This window comes from Struthio camelus, chromosome 25 (assembly GCF_040807025.1).
Source record: "Struthio camelus isolate bStrCam1 chromosome 25, bStrCam1.hap1, whole genome shotgun sequence".
Classification (NCBI taxonomy): Eukaryota; Metazoa; Chordata; class Aves; order Struthioniformes; family Struthionidae; genus Struthio; species Struthio camelus.
In genome coordinates this window covers 5,692,250-5,711,633 of record NC_090966.1, presented here as the reverse complement: position 1 = coordinate 5,711,633, position 19,384 = coordinate 5,692,250, and the positions used below count along the sequence as shown (strand labels likewise).

The following is a 19,384-nucleotide window of genomic DNA, read 5'->3' as shown; positions in this document are numbered from 1 at the left end:
GCTGCTGCGTTTCCCTCCGCGCCTCGTGCCCAGGCTCCTCCGGCATCACCCTGCAGCACCGCCGCTCTTCTGCGGAGGGAGAAAGCTGAGTCCCTAAGTGACCCAGCGACGTCCCGCTGCCCCACGTCCCCTTCCCCGGGCTCCTGCCCCAGAGCCGCTCTCCAGGCACCTTCTCCAGGCCGGCGCCTGGGAAGCGAGGGCCAACACGGGGCTGCTGCCCGCGGGCACAGGCGATGCCCGGTGTCCCCAGAGACCTTCCCAAGCGGATGTGGCCAACCATCTCCTACACGCTGCATGGCCCCAAACGTTCAGCCGCCCCTTGGGGACCCTAAATTGCAGCCACATCTGCCCGGGCTCTCCAGCAAGCTCAAAGTGTTGTGTTAGACCTTGCCGAAACAGCAGAGCCTTCCCTCCCACCCGAACCTCCTTCCTCTCGCCGAGGGGTGCGGGTCTCTCCCTCCGCCGCGGGGACGGTATTTACCCTGTCACCCACTCCCGAGCCCCGCTCGCCTCCGCGCTGCTCCGGCGGCCCTCGTAAACCACCCGATCCCACTCTGGGAAGGCAATCCATCACCCCCCTGCGCACAGAAGATCAATGACGCTCTGATGGATGCCAAAGGAAAAGCCAATCAGTCAGGGACTTATCGGTTTATGATTGCTCGGCCCCATTATTAGTGCTTGTGTGTCATACATTATTGTTAGGAAAATGGAGGAATCTCATTCATAGATGAGGTATGGCAGGCGCACGCGGGGTCGCCTGACACAGGGGAGTTTTATACCAGGTCAGCTATACATCTATTTACCTCGAGATCCAGCTCAGAGCTGAAGCAAGCACTGAACTCAAGGGCCTACCTGTCCTTCGGGGGTTTGGCCCTGGAGCCAGCAGACGCCGTAAGGATGCAGCTAGAAATGCCATTTTTTAGCAAGTCCCCCAGCCCATCATCATTTGGGTGATGCTCATCCTTTGCTTTGTTCATGGCCTGTCCCCTCCCCCCCCACATTGCTGATTCTTAGGATAAATCTCTATAAAAATAAATAATTCAGCTTGCTCCCAGTGATTCAGATCTCAGCTGCTGTGAGGAGCTGGGGACACCAGCTGGGGCTGAGGATGCAGGAGGGGCCTCGGACCCTGCTCCTTCCCCCTACCCCCACGTGCAGCACCAGCACCCGCTCCCTCACTGCTGGGGCGACCACGAGACCCCGTCCCACCAGGCTCCACGTATCCCGTCCCACCAGGCTCCATGCACCCTGTCCTACCAGGCTCCACATGTCCTGTCCCACCAGGCTCCACATGCCCAGACCCAGGGGAAGCCAGAGGAGATAGGGGGAAGGGGGCTCAGGTGGTATCAGGGGAGGCGGCCGAGCAATAACGTGATAGCCCCCAGCTGCGGAAAGCCTGGCAGAAGTGACCAGTCAGGTCCAGCAAGGCACCAGAGCAGTTTTGGCAAGGGAGATGCTGCACTTCCTCCGGGAGACAAATTCTCAGGCTCTCCCTGGGCAGACAGGCCTGATCGAAGGCATTCAGGATTTAGCCCATTAGTAATTTCCTGTTAAAAACATGCAAATAAACAAGCTTAGGTGGCACCTCGGACTAAGACACCCTGCAAGAAGCAGGCAAACGCTGAACCCGCAGCGGCGGCCATGCGGGGCAGCAGGGACGCGCGGTGCCCTGTGCCGGCGGGATCCCGCGGGGCTCCGCGTGCGGGATGCGCTCCCACGGCTGCCGGCCGGCCGCGCGGGGCAGCAGGGACGCGCGGTGCCCTGTGCCGGCGGGATCCCGTGTGGCTCCGCGTGCGGGATGCGCTCCCGCAGCTGCCGGCCCACCGCGCGGGGCAGCAGGGACGCGCGGTGCCCCGTGCCAGCGGGATCCCGCGGGGCTCCGCGTGCGGGATGCGCTCCCGCAGCTGCCGGCCGGCCGCGCGGGGCAGCAGGCGCAGCCGGAGCCCCGCAGCGGCAGCGGGGCGCGAGGGGCCGCGCGGACGCCGGCAGGAAGCGCCGTGCTCGCAGACAATAGCAGCGGCGGCAGCGGTGGGCGCCGCGGCGCTGCCGGGATCGGGAGAGCATGTGAAACTGCCGTATTAATATTTATTCCATAAAGCAGGCGGCTCCCAGCGTCGCGCGGCTCCGCCGTGCTCTGACCGCAGTACCCACCCTCAGGCACCGCAAACACAATTTGGAAACGATGTGACGGAAATGTTTAATCTGCTCAGCCCATCTGTGCTGCGTATTTCTCCAGATCTCCCTGAGAGAGGCGCCTTCGAATCTCCACATTGCCTTTAATATTCTCCTAAATCACCTCCCCACTGCACTTCAAGGGCCATTGCTACAATATCCCAGGTTCATCGAAAGTGCACAGGAGAAGGGGGGTGCAGGCAGGGGAGGGCAAGGAACGGGGGTGCCGGGTCGGATATTTTTCATCTTAAAATATTTCCCGGGGATGGTGTTCCTGTGGCCCTTGGACAGGAAAGAAACAGGGGAAAAAGAAAAAGGAGGGGGAATAAGAGCGACGTTATTGTGCCGTTGCTGGGAGGCGATTAGTGAGGCTGTTTAGGAGCAAACAGGCTGGAATGGAGCAAAAACCATTTCCAAAGCACCGCTTTTATTAATCTTTTTCCTTGGCCGTTTGCGTGTGCGTTTGGCTGCTGTTATTCGTCTCTCCTGAGGGCCTGATCCTGCTCCCCCAGCGTTTCGCATGCCGAATGGATGCTCAGATTTGCCTGACAAGGGGCAGAGCCCCAAAACAGTGAAAGCCAGGGGCCGGGCCCAGGACTCCTGGGTCCTTCAGGCCCCAGCGCCGGGCGGGTGCTGATGCCCAGCCTGGCGCCGCGATGCTGCAGCTCAGGTGTGTCCTGCTCTGTGCCTCAGTTTCCCCTTTGCCTGGAGGCTCCCAGGCCCCATCCAGCCCTCGGCTCCCACACGATGCAGTGATGTCCGTGCCAGCCTTGGACCCTCTCCTTCAGGAGAAGGGCCAGTTCCTTGCCACCACGCCGGGCACGCAGCTGCAAATTTGGGTGCTCGGTGCATGGGCCGAGCTGTGCCATGCCATGCCATGCCATGCCGTGCTGTGCCATGCCGTGCCATGCTTTGCTGGGCTGTGCCATTCATGCCATGCAATGCCATGCTATGCAATGCAGTGCCGTGCCATGCCATGCTATGCCATGCTATGTAATGCAGTACCACGCCGTGCCATGCCATGCTGTGCCGCGCCATGCCATGCCATCCATAGCATGCAATGCCATGCTATGCAGTGCCATGCCATGCCGTGCCATGTTCTGCCATGACATACAGTCATGCAATGTCATGCTGTGCCGTGCCATCCATGCCACACCATGCTGTGCCATCCCATGACGTGCCACCCATGCAATGCCATGCAACGCTGTGCCATGCTGTGCCTGCAATACCAAGCAATGCCAGGCAATGCCATGCCATGCAACGCTGTACCATGCAATCCTGTGCCATGCAATGCTGTGCCATGCAAATCTGTGCCACGCAATGCCATGCAATCCCGTGCCATGCCGCGCCATGCCATGCCATGCCATGCAATGCTGTGCCATGCTGCTGGTGGCACCCGCTGCCCCCCAACCCCAAATCCAGCTGCATCCCCCGGCCCCGGGACGCTCCTGGCTCCTCCGCAAATTAAAAGCGATGACTAATTGCGGGGCGCGGGGTGTGCGGGCACCGCTCGCCAGGCCGCCGGCGTGTTGCATCACCCGCGCCGGCGTTGCCATGGCAGCCGCTTATGGCTTCATTTCCTGCATCCCCGGGGGTTGGCGCAGCCGGATCCACCTGCTCTTTACCCTTCCCTCCGCGGGGTCATAGTCAGGTCGCCAGAATAAATGAACGTGAGCACTAATGATGTGTTTGCTGGCTGTTTATGCTCTCTGTGTGTCAGGGGCACTCACATTTAGAGAGCTCATTATGGCTGCAATTAGACTGCACCATTGCTAGATATTTAACTCCTTTTTCTTTTAAATTAGCATTTTAATAACGTTCTTTGAGCAGGGGAAACAAAATGACCATTTTTCACGGACAAACTTCCTAGCTGTAGGTGCAACTTTAATGGCAAAGTTGCAAGGGAGGTAAAATAAGATCAGGCCTGTTCCCTTCCTGCCGATTCCTGCCCATCTCCCCCCTCCTCCCCTCGGCAAGAAAGGGGAGGAAGAAGAAAGAAGAGGGAGAGATTTTTATTTGCTTTATCGCACACTCAATTTCCTAAATTTGTTCTGCAGCCAATTATTTTCGCCTTTAAAGCCCCGAACGCTCACGCCTGATGAAAATTAGCAGCCATCTGAGTTAAACCCTGCCCGTGACCTGTGAAGAGGGCTGGGAGTAATTGCGCACATGTGGGTGCAGGGGCGCGGGCGAGGGGCCAGCCGGGCCGGGGGCTGGCCGGAGGCCCGAGCGCCGCTCACGCGATGGGTCTCCCCGAAACCTCCCTGCTCCGTCCTCCCGCCCCTTCCCGTGGCGGCGGCCGGGGGACGACGCCGGCGCTCGGGGACCAAAGCCCAGGGGAGATGCCCCCCGCCTCCCGGCATCGCAGCCGAAAATCCCGCCGGTCTTCCCAAATCCGGGGGAAACCACGGCAGGGGCCGGGCGACGCCGGCCGCGCCGGCACGCAGATCGGCGCCCGCAGCGCTCGCTCCCGCAGCCGCTCGGCTGCTCCTTCGCCGCTGCCGTTGCACAGACGCGACGCGGAGAGCGCCGGCTCTAATTTGGTGATAGCTACCCCAGGACATATCTAGATTCACTTCTGTTATTTTAATTAAATACTGCATTATGGTTCGTGACAACTTCATCGCCACGGCGTAAATGAATTTGGAATTAAAGTCTTACTTAGGCATTCCACTACGTCCCCCTCCCCTCCCCTCCCCTCCCCGCCGCCGCTTCGCAAAGCAAAAGGCTATAAAAGCAAGATGTTTGCTCATTTACAGATGGAGCGGCGTGGAAAAAGGGAGAAAAGAAAAAAAAAAAGAAAGAAGAAAAAGGAGAAAAGGAGAGACGGGGTGGAAGCAAGCGCGAAACGCTCCCGGCTGCCGAGCGGCCCCGGGAGGGGAGCGAAGCCCTTAGACTGCACAGGGAAAAGCCGAGCTCGAAGCGCCCCAGCCCAGCTCGGCCGCCCGCGCAGGCGCCCCCGGCCCAGCCGCTTTGGCCCCTGTCTCTTTTGTTCGCGGTCAACAGCCCCAGTTTCATTTCTAACTCTTGATTTGTGGCTGCTCCGCGGAGGACGAAGTGCGGGAAGCGTTGCACCGTTTGGGATCTGGTCTTTGGGAAGCGCCCGGCGTCGGCTTTTTTGGGGGCAGGCGCCGCGGCCTGAGAAGAGTTATGGCCCAGGCAAACTTTTATTTTATGCCCAGGAATGGGAATTTCAATTCCATCCATCTATTAACTCGTCCCTAATGAAACTAGACCGTATGTGACATTTTGCAATATAACTGCTTTAAATGTTACCACATCAATTGGTTTAAATGCTACCCGCGCCTCATGAACCGGGAGATGGTTTTATAATTATCTCCGTCTCTCTCTAACGAACAAAGATTTCCACTCTCTTCTTGCATTTTACATTAGCAAAGGAAACAAGGATGTGTGTTTAAAACACAGATGCTCAACAGGCTAAAATTAAAAAAAAAAACAACCCCGCAAATAAGCTGTGGCAATGGAAAAGGTGTTTTCTCGTCACTCACATATTTGGCAAATCAGGGCAAGTTTTGCAGGGCTCGTGCTCGATTTTGCTATGTGCCCTTTGGGTTTCACGCTCAGTTTTCCTGTTGTTCAATCTATCGCAGCTTAACCGTTCCCAAAATAAAAACGACTCGCACGCATCCATACACACATATATGTGTATATACATATATATGTATAAATATAGGTAACAGCGGCAGCCTATGAAAGTTATGGCCGGTGAAGGATGGGTTTAGCAACGACCCCCTTGCTTGACTATTCCCCGTCTCTGCAACCCCGAGCGAAATTTCCCCTTCCATTTATGAAATAATCCGGGAAACCATCGGACATTTGTTACGCTGGAAACAAAAGCTTTTCTTGCCGCACATTTTAAGCAGGGCATTTCAGCGAAATGTCACCCCCACCTCGCTGGCAGATTAGCGAGGGGCTCGTTACTAAATCTCTGTCTAATAAAGGCAGAGTTGACTCTGGAGGAGCTGCTTGTTATAATCCTGGCTTTGGAAAATGGAAGGATTGTCACACTTAAAGACACAAATTTCCCCCGTAATATATTCGAATGGAAACCTCTGAATCCAATACTACATGGGCATATCTAATAAATTCACAATATTTCAGCCTCAACAGCCTACAACGGTTAGTTTTAAAGATTTATGCGGTAAAAAATTACTCAGTGATGAATACAGTTTATTCTGCGCAGTATTGGAGGGTATAAGGAATTAAACTACTGTCTTTAGCAGTGAATTTATTATTACCTCTGTCAAAGACGAAGTCTTTAACAGCATTTATTATAAATTTCAGCACAGAATGAATGCTCGGAATGCGCGTTAAAAACCCCACGACGTCAGCACGTGCCGGGACGGGCCGAGGGCGCGGGGGGCCGGCGGGCGCCCGGGTCTCGCGACGCCCCAGAACCGCTGGCGCGTGGGGCATCCCCAAAACCGCTGGCGCACCGGCGCCCACGGGGAGCCAGGGCAGCATCGGGGCTGGCGCCGGGCGAAATTTCAGGGACTGGGGCACAAATCGCCCCGCGGGAAGTGGCGCCCGGAGGCTGCTGGGTTTTTCCGCGCAGACCCTGAAGGAAGGGGCGCCGGGCACCCACGCGGCCGCCCGGGCGGCTCCCGCCACCCTTTTGTCCTCCCCGGGCGCGGGTGTCCCCTCATTTATAAAAATTACCTGGGAGGAATGAGGCTGCCAGGGGTTTGTTCTAGGCGATTGGTTCCCGCCGGGGGGGCGAGGGAGGCGGCGGGGAAAGGATGGCCCTCGCTTGAATTTGACCGGTGTGTGACCGTTGCCTTCCCGCTGACCCCGCCAGCCCGGTCCCGTCCCTCCCAGCTCCACAGCCTCCCAGAGGGGTTATTAATGGGAGCGAAGTGCCGCCACCGCCGCCGGCACGCGGCACCCAGCGGCCACCGAGCCCTGGGGCCCGTGTCCCCCCGGCTAGCGATTTTTGGGTGTCCCCGGGGTGGCCGTCCGTCCGTCCGGGGCGCTGCAGCTGGGCTATAACCCCCAGCAGCGTCGCCAGCCGCCGGCTCCGGTGGCGAGGAGATTCGCCGCTTCGGGGCCCCCCCGTCCGCGGACGCCCCCGCGGCCTCTCCCCACCGGCACCATGGCCCCAAAGCCGGACAAAATGCCACTAGATGTCACCACACTCCTTTCGCTCGGGGTCCGGGGTATAGGAACATGCCCCCCCCTCCTCCCTCCTCCCCTGCTTTCATTGAAAGCAATTGAGAGAATTAACTTATCCGGTTTTATGGCCTGCTTGTCACATCCAACTAAGCCCACTTAAAATAGGAAGTCTCGCTGCATTCAAATAATTATCATAACGTACAAATCACTCAGCCGGGGGACAAGGGACCGGGGCCGGGGAAGGGATGCGCTGCTTCTGCTGGGATCGCGGCTCCCTCCTCCCCAAACAGACACCCCAAACGTGAGCCGGGCTGCACCGCGCAGGGCAGAGGCGCTGCAGGGTCGCTGCAAAGCGGGCGACGGAGGGGGAACGGGCCCTCTGCAACCGCCGGCCCCGGCCACAGCCACCCTGGCCCCGTTATCTTTGCAGCACTGGGGCCCTGACGAAGCACGAAAGCCCCAGTGCCGGGCCGGCATCACCTGGGCTTGGGCGAAGGGACCTGACACCCGCCGGCTGCTCCCATCCGGGGACCAGCAGGCGGCTTGTGCAGCGCCGAGCGCGCCCACGACCATCCTGCGCCGCTGGGCACCCTTGTGCCCTCCTCGTGCGCAGCCCCCGGCCAGGACCGCGCGGCCCCTCGCAGCGTGCCTGCCCCCGCACCGGGCTGCTGAGTCCCTGCCAGCTACTGATGTCCACTAACCCCCCAAGCGCTTTTCCCCGCTGCTGATGCTCGAAATGTCAGACAGGCCCCGCGCAGCAGCCGGCGTGCGTTTCAAATGCACCAGATGGATTTTTATATTAGCTCCTATTTCATGTTCAGACAGAGCGACCGCACCGCTAAAGCTGCAGCCTCGACGCTGCCGACTTTGCTTCTGTGAGATTAATTCTGCGAAATTAATTGGGACAAGATTGAAAAGGAAATTAAAATGCAGCTGAGTGAACAGGCTTCTCAAACACCTTTCCCCCCCCCACCCCCGCCGTCCCGCTCTCCCCCCGCCGCGCGGCTCCGCCGCGGCCGCGAGCATCCGTCGCGCAAAGTAATTTACGGGGGAAAAGCTCTCAGGACCGATCGGTTCTGCGCGAGGGAGCCGGCACGAGAGTGGCAATCTGGAGCCGCTGAAGAGAGCGAAAACCCTGCCGCGCCGCTCCGCGCTCCCTCCCTCGCACCCGCCCGGCGTCTTTCGCTCCTGGCTCTGCCCCGTAGCGGGGAGACGAAAACTCAGGGCTTCGGGGCCGGCCCCTCGCGCGCCCCCGAGCGAGGCAGCCTCTGGCCGCGCCTGGAGGGAGGCTCTGGAGCGCTGGGGGCCCGCGGGACGCTGGCTGGCGGAAAAGCCTTGAAGAAGAGGTGGCCGCGGCTGCCGCCGGCCTGCCCTCCGCCGCGCTCTCCACCGCCTCCGCTCCCCGGCCCGTCACTGCAGGAGCCCACCGCTCCTTTCCACCGCGGGGACATCCTGTCGCGAAGCCAGGATGCAAAACTCATTCAGGTTCTCTTCCTCAGCCGTAAAAAGTGGCCTTGGTCTCAGCAAGCCTCAGACTGAGCGGCGCTCTTGGTCTCCAAAGGACTCTACCGGCCACAATTAACCTCCCGCTGCACGCGCCGCCCTTCCCCGCGCCGGGTCCGTCTGTCCCCCGGCGGGTGTGCAGTGTCCCACCTTCCCCAGTGGACGGGGCGCAAAACACCCCCTGCCCACGAGCCGGACCCGAGGGGACGGGGCCAGCCCGGCAGCGTGCCGAACCTCCCCGGAGAGTGGGCTCAGGCCGGACGGACAGCGTGGGAAAGCAGCGCTGTGCCAAAGGCACCCGCCATGCCGGCGTCCTGCCCGAGGGGAAGCTCTGGCCCGGGCGGACGGCGCTATCGCCCCCCTCGCCCCGGGCGCACGGTGCTGTGCCGAGCACTGAGTTGTCCCCGTGACCGATCGGGGTGCAAAGCACATCACAAAACGCTGCCAACGAAACGCAAACCGCCGGTTCATCGCTGCGAGCCGGTGCCACGGGGGTCCGGCGTGGAGCAGCCGGGCCCCAGGGCAGAGCTCTGCGGGAAGCACTGGCCTCGGGGACGGTCACACATGGCCCGAGCCACCTGGAGCTCTGCTCCTGCCCCTGCAGCCCTGTGAGTGCAAACGCTTAATTTATTCACCTGCGCGCACCTGCCCCGAAGACCCCGTCACACCCCGCCGAGCAACTCAATTACCCCCGTGATACCCGAGCGACAGCACGCGCGCGCTCCGTTACTGCGAAAAACCTCACTTCGGGGCATTTTGAAGGCCACGTGCGCAGGCAGGGCGCGTGGGCAGGAGCGACACCGAGTCCCGCCAGCAGAAACCGGGAGGGAGCGGAGAGGGCTCCTGCCGCGGGCCCGGTTCCCGCGCGCTCGCCGGCGGCCGGCGCTGCCCCACCTTGCTCAGGACGTAGATGAGGTCGCCGCGGCGGAAGGAGAGCTCGTCGGGGTGGTCGCTGCTGCAGTCCCACGCGCCCTGGTAGTAATTGGCAAAATCTCTCGGGGGGTTTCCTGGGGAGGAAGGAGGAGAGATCAGGGCAAGGGGGAATTGCACAAGGAGATGCCTCCATCGACCCCGGCCACGGCGAGGGGTGTCCAGGGAGAGGGACTGGACCCACCGGGTGTCGGGGGGAAGGCGAGAAAACGTTGGTGTTAGAAGAATCTCTGTGAAATGTCTCAGATTTGTTCACTTTCCATTTCAACTCAAAAGCAGGGGCCAAAAAAATACCACAGGAAAAAGGGGCTAGTCAATAAATAAGCACAACACCCGTGTCGGTAAACACGTGCAAGCGCACTGATAGACGTTTCCATTTCGGAAGAGCCTGGATGAAAGCTGTTTACCACAAACCCCACTGCAAATCTAAGCACTGGAACCAAAGACGCCTCCCTATCTCCCAGCTCCCTAAAACTCCTTCCCGCACCCAAACCCAGCCGTCCCCGACGCGGGCGCCCGCAGCCCGGCAGCAGGGCGACACGCGCCGCCGGCGGCATCGCCGCTGCCGCCGCGACGGCTGTTACCGGCCTTGCCAGCGGCCCTGGAAGAGGAATACTGTTAATTAACAGCAGGTATTTGCACGGGGCCTCTGGGAGGATGCTGCTGGGGAAGGTGACAGTCAAGTTTATTTATTAATTAAAGAAGCCAAGCAGGGGATTTCAGTCAATTGAGCAGGGCTCGCTTAGCAATCAAACAGCCCCGATGCCTCATCCGGAGGGGCAGGAGGAGAGCAGGGAGCAAACAGCTGCCTCGCTCCCCCGTTTCAGGGAGGTCAGAGAAGGTCCCAAACTGCTGTGGCATGATACGACCTGGGAGCTGGCGGAGGCAGAGCCTCTGCTGCCTTTGCAGCCAGAGCAGGCGGGATCTGCCCCGTCCCGGTGCTCAGCGCAGCTGCTTGAGAAAGAGATGGGGCCGTGCAAGCCGGCAAACTCTTTTTTCCCCTCTTTTTAGGGGACAGATGATTTTTTGTTGAAAACTGTGGGTTTGGGCTGATGGAACAGCTGGCAAACACTGTGCCAAGGCTGGGGGATGCCTCTGGCTGACCGCGTGCGTGGGCTTTCTGGAAGATGTCGCACCAGTGTTTTCAGAACACGGTCTTTCAATCTTTTCCATTTCAAAATGGCATTTCTCATCTCAGGAACTGGCAGAGAGACCAGAGCCACCACAAAAGGTGGGTTCCCCACTGCTCCCACAGAAAAAAAACCCCCAAAATTGGACGGTGAGATTCCCAGTTCCCAAACACACACGAGATGACCATTAAAACGTGCCCCTGGGCCAAAGGTTTCAGGCAGGAGACTGACGGCAGCAGATCCAGATGTCGTGACACGGACATCGTGACGTGGCCCCGGTGGATAATTAAACCCAGTAAAACAGCACTGAGCAGGGGGGATTCGAGCACGGGGCTACACCAGCGGGCTGGGCGGCTCTGCCACACGGCTGCAGCAAGCCCAGAAAGCAGAAATAGCAAATATCGAGCACATGTTGGAGGAAATGTTTCTAATATGGTATAAGGGACTGAGTGATAAGGGTGCATCTGGAGTACCGTGCCCAGATTTGATCACCTAAATATGAAAAAGGACATTACAGAGATGGATAATGGTACAGCAGGGAGTAACTGGAATGACTCAGGGACTTGGGGAACTTAAATAGAAAGGCTGGGAAAAAAAAAAGTAGGTCTGCATCCTTTGGAAAGTATTAAAGGGGGAGCACACAGTGGCGAGGAAAAGATTGTGAAGGGAATAGAAGGAGAAGGAGCTACTGAGTTATTTAAGCTTGTGCAAAGCGCAGGAACCAGAGGTTATGAACCGGAGGCAGAGGAAATATCCGAGCTCGCAGGGGCTGAGGCAGGAGCACAAAGCGAGCAGCGACTCTGGTAGCAGGCAGCAAACTGCGTAACGAGCACAGAAGGCCATTGCAGGAGGGCGCGAGGACAACGCGGCGAGGCAGAGAAGAACCCGGTACTGAGGGACGGCACTTGCTACCGACCTGCTGGTTTTCCCCAGTGACACAAGGTCATTCGCTGTGGACTGGGGAGAAGGGAAGACAAGACACAGGGCACTGAAACGGGAGAGCTGGGAAAAAGCTGCCCCAGGTGATAAGTAATACATTAATAATCCTATGGAGCACTGTAACTAATCTGCTGGCAAAGAGATTTAGTTACGTGGCACCCTGGTTGGGTAGTGCTGGGTCGGTGGGTACGAAAGCTAACCTCTGTATGCCAGAAAGGCCAGAGGCCAATGCAATATGGAGCTGTAAATGTTTTCTCTCTATAGGCTGGAATAATCCTTAAAATGTGGTGCAACAAAATATTTTGGAAGTTCATGCTTGTCTAGGTCTAACCACGAATCCTGCATCTTGTCACCCTTGAGCCTGTCAGCAAGGACTGGAGAAAGGAGAATCGGCTGACAGAACAGAGACTTTGCCGAAGCCTCATGCAAAATCTGGGGCAAGATACTCCACAAATACAAAGAGAGGAAAGTTTCCAGCCTGCAGAAGGGTTCATGCTCCCAAAAGTTTTTAGAGTTTTTTCAATCATGTCAGCTGGCCTGATGAAAGGTCTCACCCTGCCCTCCAACCCTGCCTTCAAAAAGTCAAAATTAACAGCATCAGATGAGGAAGACGTCTTGTGATGAGAGCTCAGTTGGGCTCTGCACTTAACTCCCAGACACAGCTTCAAAAGCAAGCAAGAGGTTAGTGCAAGCTACCAAGACTCTCTTGTTAAAATTAAGACTATTTGCAGAAGAGGGATACTGGGTTTAAAAAGCCCAAATCCCCAGTCTGGATCCTTGAGTTTGCTTTCAGGGAAGAGATTTGATTTCGATGCAACTGATTCACACCGATGTAAGTGGGGCGAGAGCCTGCTCCCATGTTTATGGACCTTGGGGTCACTATGAAAACCAGCCAAATGTGACAACTGCACCATTTTCTTCCACCGTCTGAACAGCCCACAGCAAAGCTGTGGGAGAGGCACTATCTGCCCAGTCCTCTTGCTTCAGGCATGTTGCTTTGGAAGTCTGTTGATGCTGAAACCTAGTGACAACTGTCTGCAGGCCAGTGCTTTTCACTGCTATTGTCACGCTAGGTGAAACATCCTGCTATTCTAAGCACAGGGGGCTGGGAAAGGAGGTAACGTTGCACTGCAGAAGGAGCCCCGAATCCTGTCTGGTGCAGAGGGCAGGGATTCAGCTGCCCGCAGACTGAGCGGAGGAAATGGGTGTCTTGGCAGGAGAAGCCTGCAGCTCTCAGCGGGATTTGCTGGGCCACTGCAGCTTTGTGGCATCCTTGTAGTTCTTAGAAATTAGAAACAATGGTTTTCCATTAGCCAAATGCTCATCTGGCATTTTAGCTGTGTGATATAATTAAGAAATAGTCCCTTCTCCCCCTCTGTCCAGCCCAGCTCTCTGTTCAAGGACTCCTGTCCTCTCTTTCTAGCCCTTTCCCCAGTTGGACTGAAGCACAAATTACCAAGGCAAAAGGCACGAGGGCTGGGGTTCCCGGCGCTGCGATAACCTTTTCCTCTTGAAACGCAGCCCAGCATTTCAGAGGCAAGAGCCTAATTTATTATTTAGTGTAAAAACAGACACAGGGCTTAAAGCAATCATGACAATGCTAATAACTAAAACAGTTATAACAATTAACAACAATTACAACCGCCAGGAAGATGCTAATGAGTATGAGCAGAGCATTTAAGTAGCTGGCAGGATTATGACAGGCAAAACCCCAAATCCTCCGGGTGGCCTTGAGGGTGCAGGTTCGTCATGACACCTTGGGCATCAGCCTGCTGCAGAGACGGGCTCTGCTCCTGCCGATCCCCAGCCCCAGGGAGGCCGCGGGGGAGCTGCGGGGAGCAGGCATCTGGTTGTTTGGATGTTTAAATGCCCGGGACAGTTGTGAGAGAGACCACAGGCATGTGCGTGTGTGCACGTGTGCGTATGGGGCATCCCTCCTGATTCCCTCCGCTTCCTTTACTCTGTGCCGAGGAACCGACACCGATGAGCGCACGGCCCTGCGTTACGACCGCAGGATGGTTTGCAAAGCTCAGGGTGTCTGCTCTCCAGGCTTTGGGGCGCTGCTACCTGCTGTAGCTGCCACATGCTCCAGTGGCCAAAGAAATCATCATGCTGAGGGTGCTCGAGTGGGAAAAAAGCACAGCCAAACCACAAGGAGTGGAGAGACGCTGACTTGCTCCTGTCTCCACAAGGAGGAGACTGGGGACTCAACCCCAGCTGACCCAGTGCTACTGAAACTGCGGTAGAAACAGCCCTGAGCCAGGAGTGCCCTCCGACCCAGGAAACACCTATGGGTGCTTGATGCTGGCTAAGGGGAACCATTGGATCCAGGCTTGCCAGAAATGCCAGGGAGGGCAGGCACAGGGTGCAGGACAGCTAGAAACCCTGCCTAGAAAGTGGCAAGCAGTGAGCAATGCTTGGGACACTCGCGTGTGCCTCTGTGTGCATATTCGAGAGAGCACACGCCTGTGCAAAGCTGGTTTAGCCACATGCCAAGCCCCAGAGGCCAACGCTAAACTCCTCTGGTCTCCACCACCAAACTAACAGGACGCCTGCCCTGTGTCCTCATGCCAGGCAGACACCCCACGAGCCCGTCACCTCTGAGCTCCGGCACCAACGCCATGGGATGCTCTCCGGAGCCGGCGCTGCTGGGAGGTCGTGGTTTCCTACACTGCGCGGAGAGCACGGGGACAGCAGGAAGCTCCCAGCTGGCTCGGCCCCGGCTGCTTGGAAACAAGCATTTCTTTCCTGTGCCGGGGCGGAAGCCATGGTGGAAGGAGAAGCAGGTGGGACTGGGGGGAGCTGGGGAGGAAACAGATCTTCCGCTCGGATCCCACGTGTCGGGACCTGAAGGAAAAAGCAGGGGTGGGGGCCAGCTGCCGCGGGGATGCTTTCGGGCCGGTCACTCCGCACGGGCGGGCAGGCGGCACTGGTTCCTAGGGTGGTGGTGCGTTGCCTTCCGGCTTCCAGTGCCGAGATCCCTCCCTGCACCAGCTTCCTTCGGGCCCTGAGTCATTTCCTGCCCTCTCCTCCAATTGTTTTGGCCGGAGCACCGCTCTCCCTGGCCCAGCGCCGGATGCTCCCCACTGCCTCTCCGAGGCGTTGCCTCCTGCAGAGGACAGCGCAAGGGACAGGGATTCGTGTGCATCTCTGCGAGATCCTTCGGCGAGGGGATTCCATCAGGCAGGAGCGGATGCCCGTGGGGTCTCCTTGCAACAGGGCTCCTTGGTGGAGAGCTCGTTTCCCACCGGAGAGGCTTTGGATTTGGTGCCCATCCTCAGAAGGAGAGGTGACCCCTGTGCCCATAGCACAGCAGACAGGAGGGCTTTGGAGGGGACAGTCCCCAGAGGCTGAGTTATCCGAACTTTCCCCTTTGCAGTCTCCTCTGCCACCCGCTGGTCTGATCCTGCGGCCTCTCCCGTCCTCACACTCTCCTCCATCGTTACCCGCTCCCCAAAACGTTAGAGCACGGCCGGAGACAGAGCCCTCGGCCCCCGGGAAGCCCTATGTGTTTGACAAAGCAGGGGGGCTCCTACCATTTCTCTGTCCGCTTCCAGCATCCTCAGTGCCCTCTGCAAAGGGGGGGTCCAGCTCCTCCTCTGAGAAGGGAAAAACAGAGCAGAGAAACCGGGTTAGTGCCGGGGAGGGACAGCGCTGGTCACTGCGAGGTGAGCAAAGAGAGGGAGGGCTGCCCCACCATGGCCGGGGGGGCCCTCAGCAGTGCCAGGGGGATCATCATTTCCTCCGTTTCCCAGGGGAGGGGAAAGGAAAGCAATGTCCAGGACTGGCTGCCTGCTCCCGAGCTGCATCGGGAAGGGGAGTCGGTGCCCCCCGAGGAGAGGTGCCCCCCACAAAACAGCTGTGTGATGCAGCAGTGAACGGCCATCGCCACTGCTGCGCCCGGCTTGCAGGCAGAGGGCTTGGGCTGAGGGAGCACCCGACTGTCAGAATAACAAATTACCGGCTTAATTGTGAAGAGTGGAAGGGAGGAAGTCACAGATAATATTTTAAAACATGTTGCATAAAAATATGAATTGTTGTTAACACTGGTAAAAACAAATCACTTATTATAGCCTCATAAATTTACACAGCACTTTACCAAGCATCCTATAGGAAGAGATGCTTCCTGTGCAAGAGAAGTCAGTCTAGAGAAAATTAGGCGCTGAGAAGAAATGCCACGACAAACACAAGGAAGGATTGTGGAAAGACGCAGAATTTAAGGAGGAGAGAGGGGACCCTGGGCAGACGCACTGGCATGGCTGCCGAGGGTGGGGAAAGAGGACTCAACAAAATAATAAAGAGCAATACTGTGGAAAATATTAAGTGAGAGCCAGGACAGAGGTGCTGGAGATTATGGGGAAGCCCTGGCAAAATGGCTAGTGACTGACAGCAACGTTGGTCTGTCTATACACAAGAACTGCATGGACTTAAATAAGGTCATTTTTTGCCAGCCTGCCATAACCTGTGCTGAAATGCAACTCAGAATGATCTGGATTGATAAACCATAAACCAGCAAATTGACACCAGCACCAGAGTGCGCCAGTCTGGCTGCAGGTCGACACGAGACCTTATTCCCAGGGCACCAAAGGCCCCACGCTTCCGACTGCAGTGGCATCCCTCCAAGACTTGCCCAGGAAAAAGATATGCTGTTAAGGAGCTCACTGAAAGCTGTCTGGTTGCATCTGGAGGTGAAGCTGGATTAACATCATCCAGTGTGCTAGGAACGACCCACCCAGCCTGACCTGCTCTGTGCGCTGGGACGAGATGGGCACATAGCATCCACATTAGCTGTGGTTGCAACCCATGCAACCATAAAGACTACAAACCATATAATGAAATAATGTAAATAAAACCCAATCTTGAAGCATTTCAGAAAGCCAAAGCTCAGGCAAGCCCTTTTGCCCTGAATCTGCCAAGCTAGCAGCATTTATCCGCCCCTCTTGCTCGCATGGCCGTTGCAACGGGCTGTTTGGCGATCAAGAGAAGTCCTAGCGTAGCCAAGTCCCGTGCAAAAGCAAGAGGTGCCCTTATTGCCTCTCAGGCCAGGAGCCCCGGGGCATCAGCTTTTGCCATCGTCTTTAGGCAGAGCCAACAGCAGCCCGGTTTCAGCCATGACGGACGGAGCCTAATGAGTCGGTGACGGGTCTTCTGCTGATCCCACGCAACCTGATCACGAGGCAACAGATAAAGTGCTGCTTCTTGGCACTTTGGGAAGATGCGGTCCCGGCCCCCCGGCCCCTGCCCCAGCCCCAGCTGTCTCCTCCACCCGCTGCTGATCAATGCAAACCAGGTCAGGCCTCCGCTGTGAATTACAAATTGGATCCAAAGTTGGAGGGTCACTGCAACTGCTCCCCCATTAGACGGGAAGCGGCACCAAAGATCTTTTCTAAATAAATCAGACTTTATTGTAAAACTCGGCCACTGACGAGACAGAACCTCATTAGCATTGATTTTAAAATAAATTATTGAAAGTGGCTTTTGCCTGCTCTTTGCATTTGTAAAAGAGAATGTAAATGTATCTGCAACAACGCTCTCCCTCCACCATTCCCACACACGCTCCCCAAACCCTGTTCCTTTATGCTTTCACCAGTGGCACCTAATCTCCTAATCCTGTTTCGGCTCCCGAGCGCAGTCAATCAAACCTGCTCCCTCGGCACAGCTCGTCCCTGCGCACACGCGAGGCCGCGTCCACCCGCGCGGCCTTGCGGGCTGCCTAAGGAAGGATTTGGGTAGCAAGCTCCCTGCGTGCACGTGCGACCCATCTCCATTTGGGAGACGCTTCTGCGACACAGGCTCACCCGCATCCCCTCCTGCCCGCCGGGTGCACACGTGGCGCTGCTGCAGCGACCTGCCCGGCGGCACTGTGCTCCCACCAGTGCCACGAGCTGCACTGGTGCCCACGGGCTCTGCGCCTCCCAGCCTCCCCCCGGCCTCCTCTCTGCGCTTTACGCTCGCCTCGAGCCCACGTCCGCGCCTGCTTCCTGCGGGCACCGTTCCCATCCGCAGAGCTGAGCTGTCCTCAGAAAACCTCCTCCCGGGGCCCTCCCCGCGCTCCCGCCCAGCACACAGGCGCGCGCGCCTTGGGAAGCCGGCAGGAAAACACATGCCACGGAGCCAACGCTGCCTTCGGATTCCCAGGGCGAGCAAAGCCACGGGAACCCAGCCAGCGAGGCCGGACGCGCGCCCCGCTGCTGCGGCCCCTGCCCGGCTCCCGGCCGGCCGCCGCGTGGGGAGCGGTGCCTGCGCCCAGGAGAGCGTCATCTGTCTCACCGCCTCGCCGCTGTCCTGCAAACCGCTGCAGAGAGTGGAGCCGGCTGCTGCTGCGAGCACAGCAGTCGCCGATACGGCCCCTAATGGGCTCGGGAGGCTTCGCGCATCCCGGCCGCCGCGTGAGATGTTGGCGGAGGATGCCGCGAGCGGCCCCCTCTCCCCAGCCTGCCTTGGCTCACTTTCTTCCACGGTGATGGAGCAGGGCGTGTGGTAATTGGAAAGGAAAACCATGATCCCTTCTCCTGCTTGCAACGCGCCGGGGACGGCTGGGCGGACGGTGCTGCCGGAGCCGGCGGGGACGCGGTGGGAGCACGAGTTAGCGCGCGCAACTAAAACGCAGGAATCTCAGTTTCTCTGTCTGCCTCAGGGGCTGGGAGTAGTAGTTAAAGCAGGGGTCTGAGTCAGGCCTCTCTCCCATCTCCAGTCCTCTCAGCCCTCCATGCCTCAGTTTCCCCTGTCACGGTGAGGATTTGCTCTGCACCTTTTGCCAAAGGTGCTCGGAGCAAAGGCGCAGGCGATGCCCTGTCCCCACTCCGGCCGCCGTGCTCAAGGCTGGCCGCGGCGCGCAGCGCAGGCTGGGCACGGCTCTTCGCAGCCTGCAGCTGGGGGCACCTCCGCCGTCCTGGCTGCTCCGCCAGGGCCGAGCGGCGGCCGGCTGCCGAAACGTCCCTGCTGTAAGGAAACGCCAGGCTCTCGCAGGTGCCCGGTGCCCCGCGAGAGCTGCGATGCAGGGAGGCTTGGAGGAAGGAAGGGAGGGAGGGAGGGAGGAAACTCGCCCGCCTCGCGTTGCCTTTTCCCCAGGAAAACGCAGCTGGCTGCGGTGGCTTCCTCGCGCTGACAGCGGCCGGCTCCGCTCGCCCGCCGCGTCCCATCTGCTCCTGCGGAGCTGAGCAGGGCCCGGCCACGGCCTCCCCCTGCCCGCAGCATGGCAGCAGCTAGCGGATGTGCCTCTGGACGGCACCGCAAAGGCACGGACGCAGGAGCGCTGCTGAGCCCAGTACACACCACGGCCCAGGGTATGGCACGCTGGCCTCAGATCACCATGCTCTTTGCAGATTTTTGAGCCGTGCAAGTCGTGACCGTGGCCCCTGAGGATGCGACAGGCTCCCCTCCGCACTGCAGCCCTTCAGCCTGCGGCAGCCAGCTGCTTTCTGGAATAAAGTCTAGAAGGGAAACTCTGACTTTCCAGGGCCTCAGTGTCTGATCTCAGTCAATATCTGCACTTTACAGTGATGAATCGGAGGGAAATGCCAAAAAACACATCTCCTGGGGTCTGTGCTGCTTCCCCCCACGCTGCCTCCCCGTGC

General features: G+C 58.4%; 1 protein-coding gene across 2 annotated transcripts in view; it reads right to left on the bottom strand.

The window, feature by feature from the left end:
• SKAP1 (src kinase associated phosphoprotein 1) overlaps positions 1–19,384 on the bottom strand; it is a 164,370-nt gene that overhangs the window by 4,113 nt on the left and 140,873 nt on the right. For both annotated transcript variants that reach the window (XM_068918812.1, XM_068918813.1), the window contains 2 exons: positions 15,344–15,406; positions 9,703–9,815 (listed from right to left, as the gene is read on the bottom strand). In XM_068918812.1, coding sequence (XP_068774913.1) covers positions 9,703–9,815; positions 15,344–15,406 — 176 coding nt within the window. The remainder of the gene's footprint in view (positions 1–9,702; positions 9,816–15,343; positions 15,407–19,384) is intronic.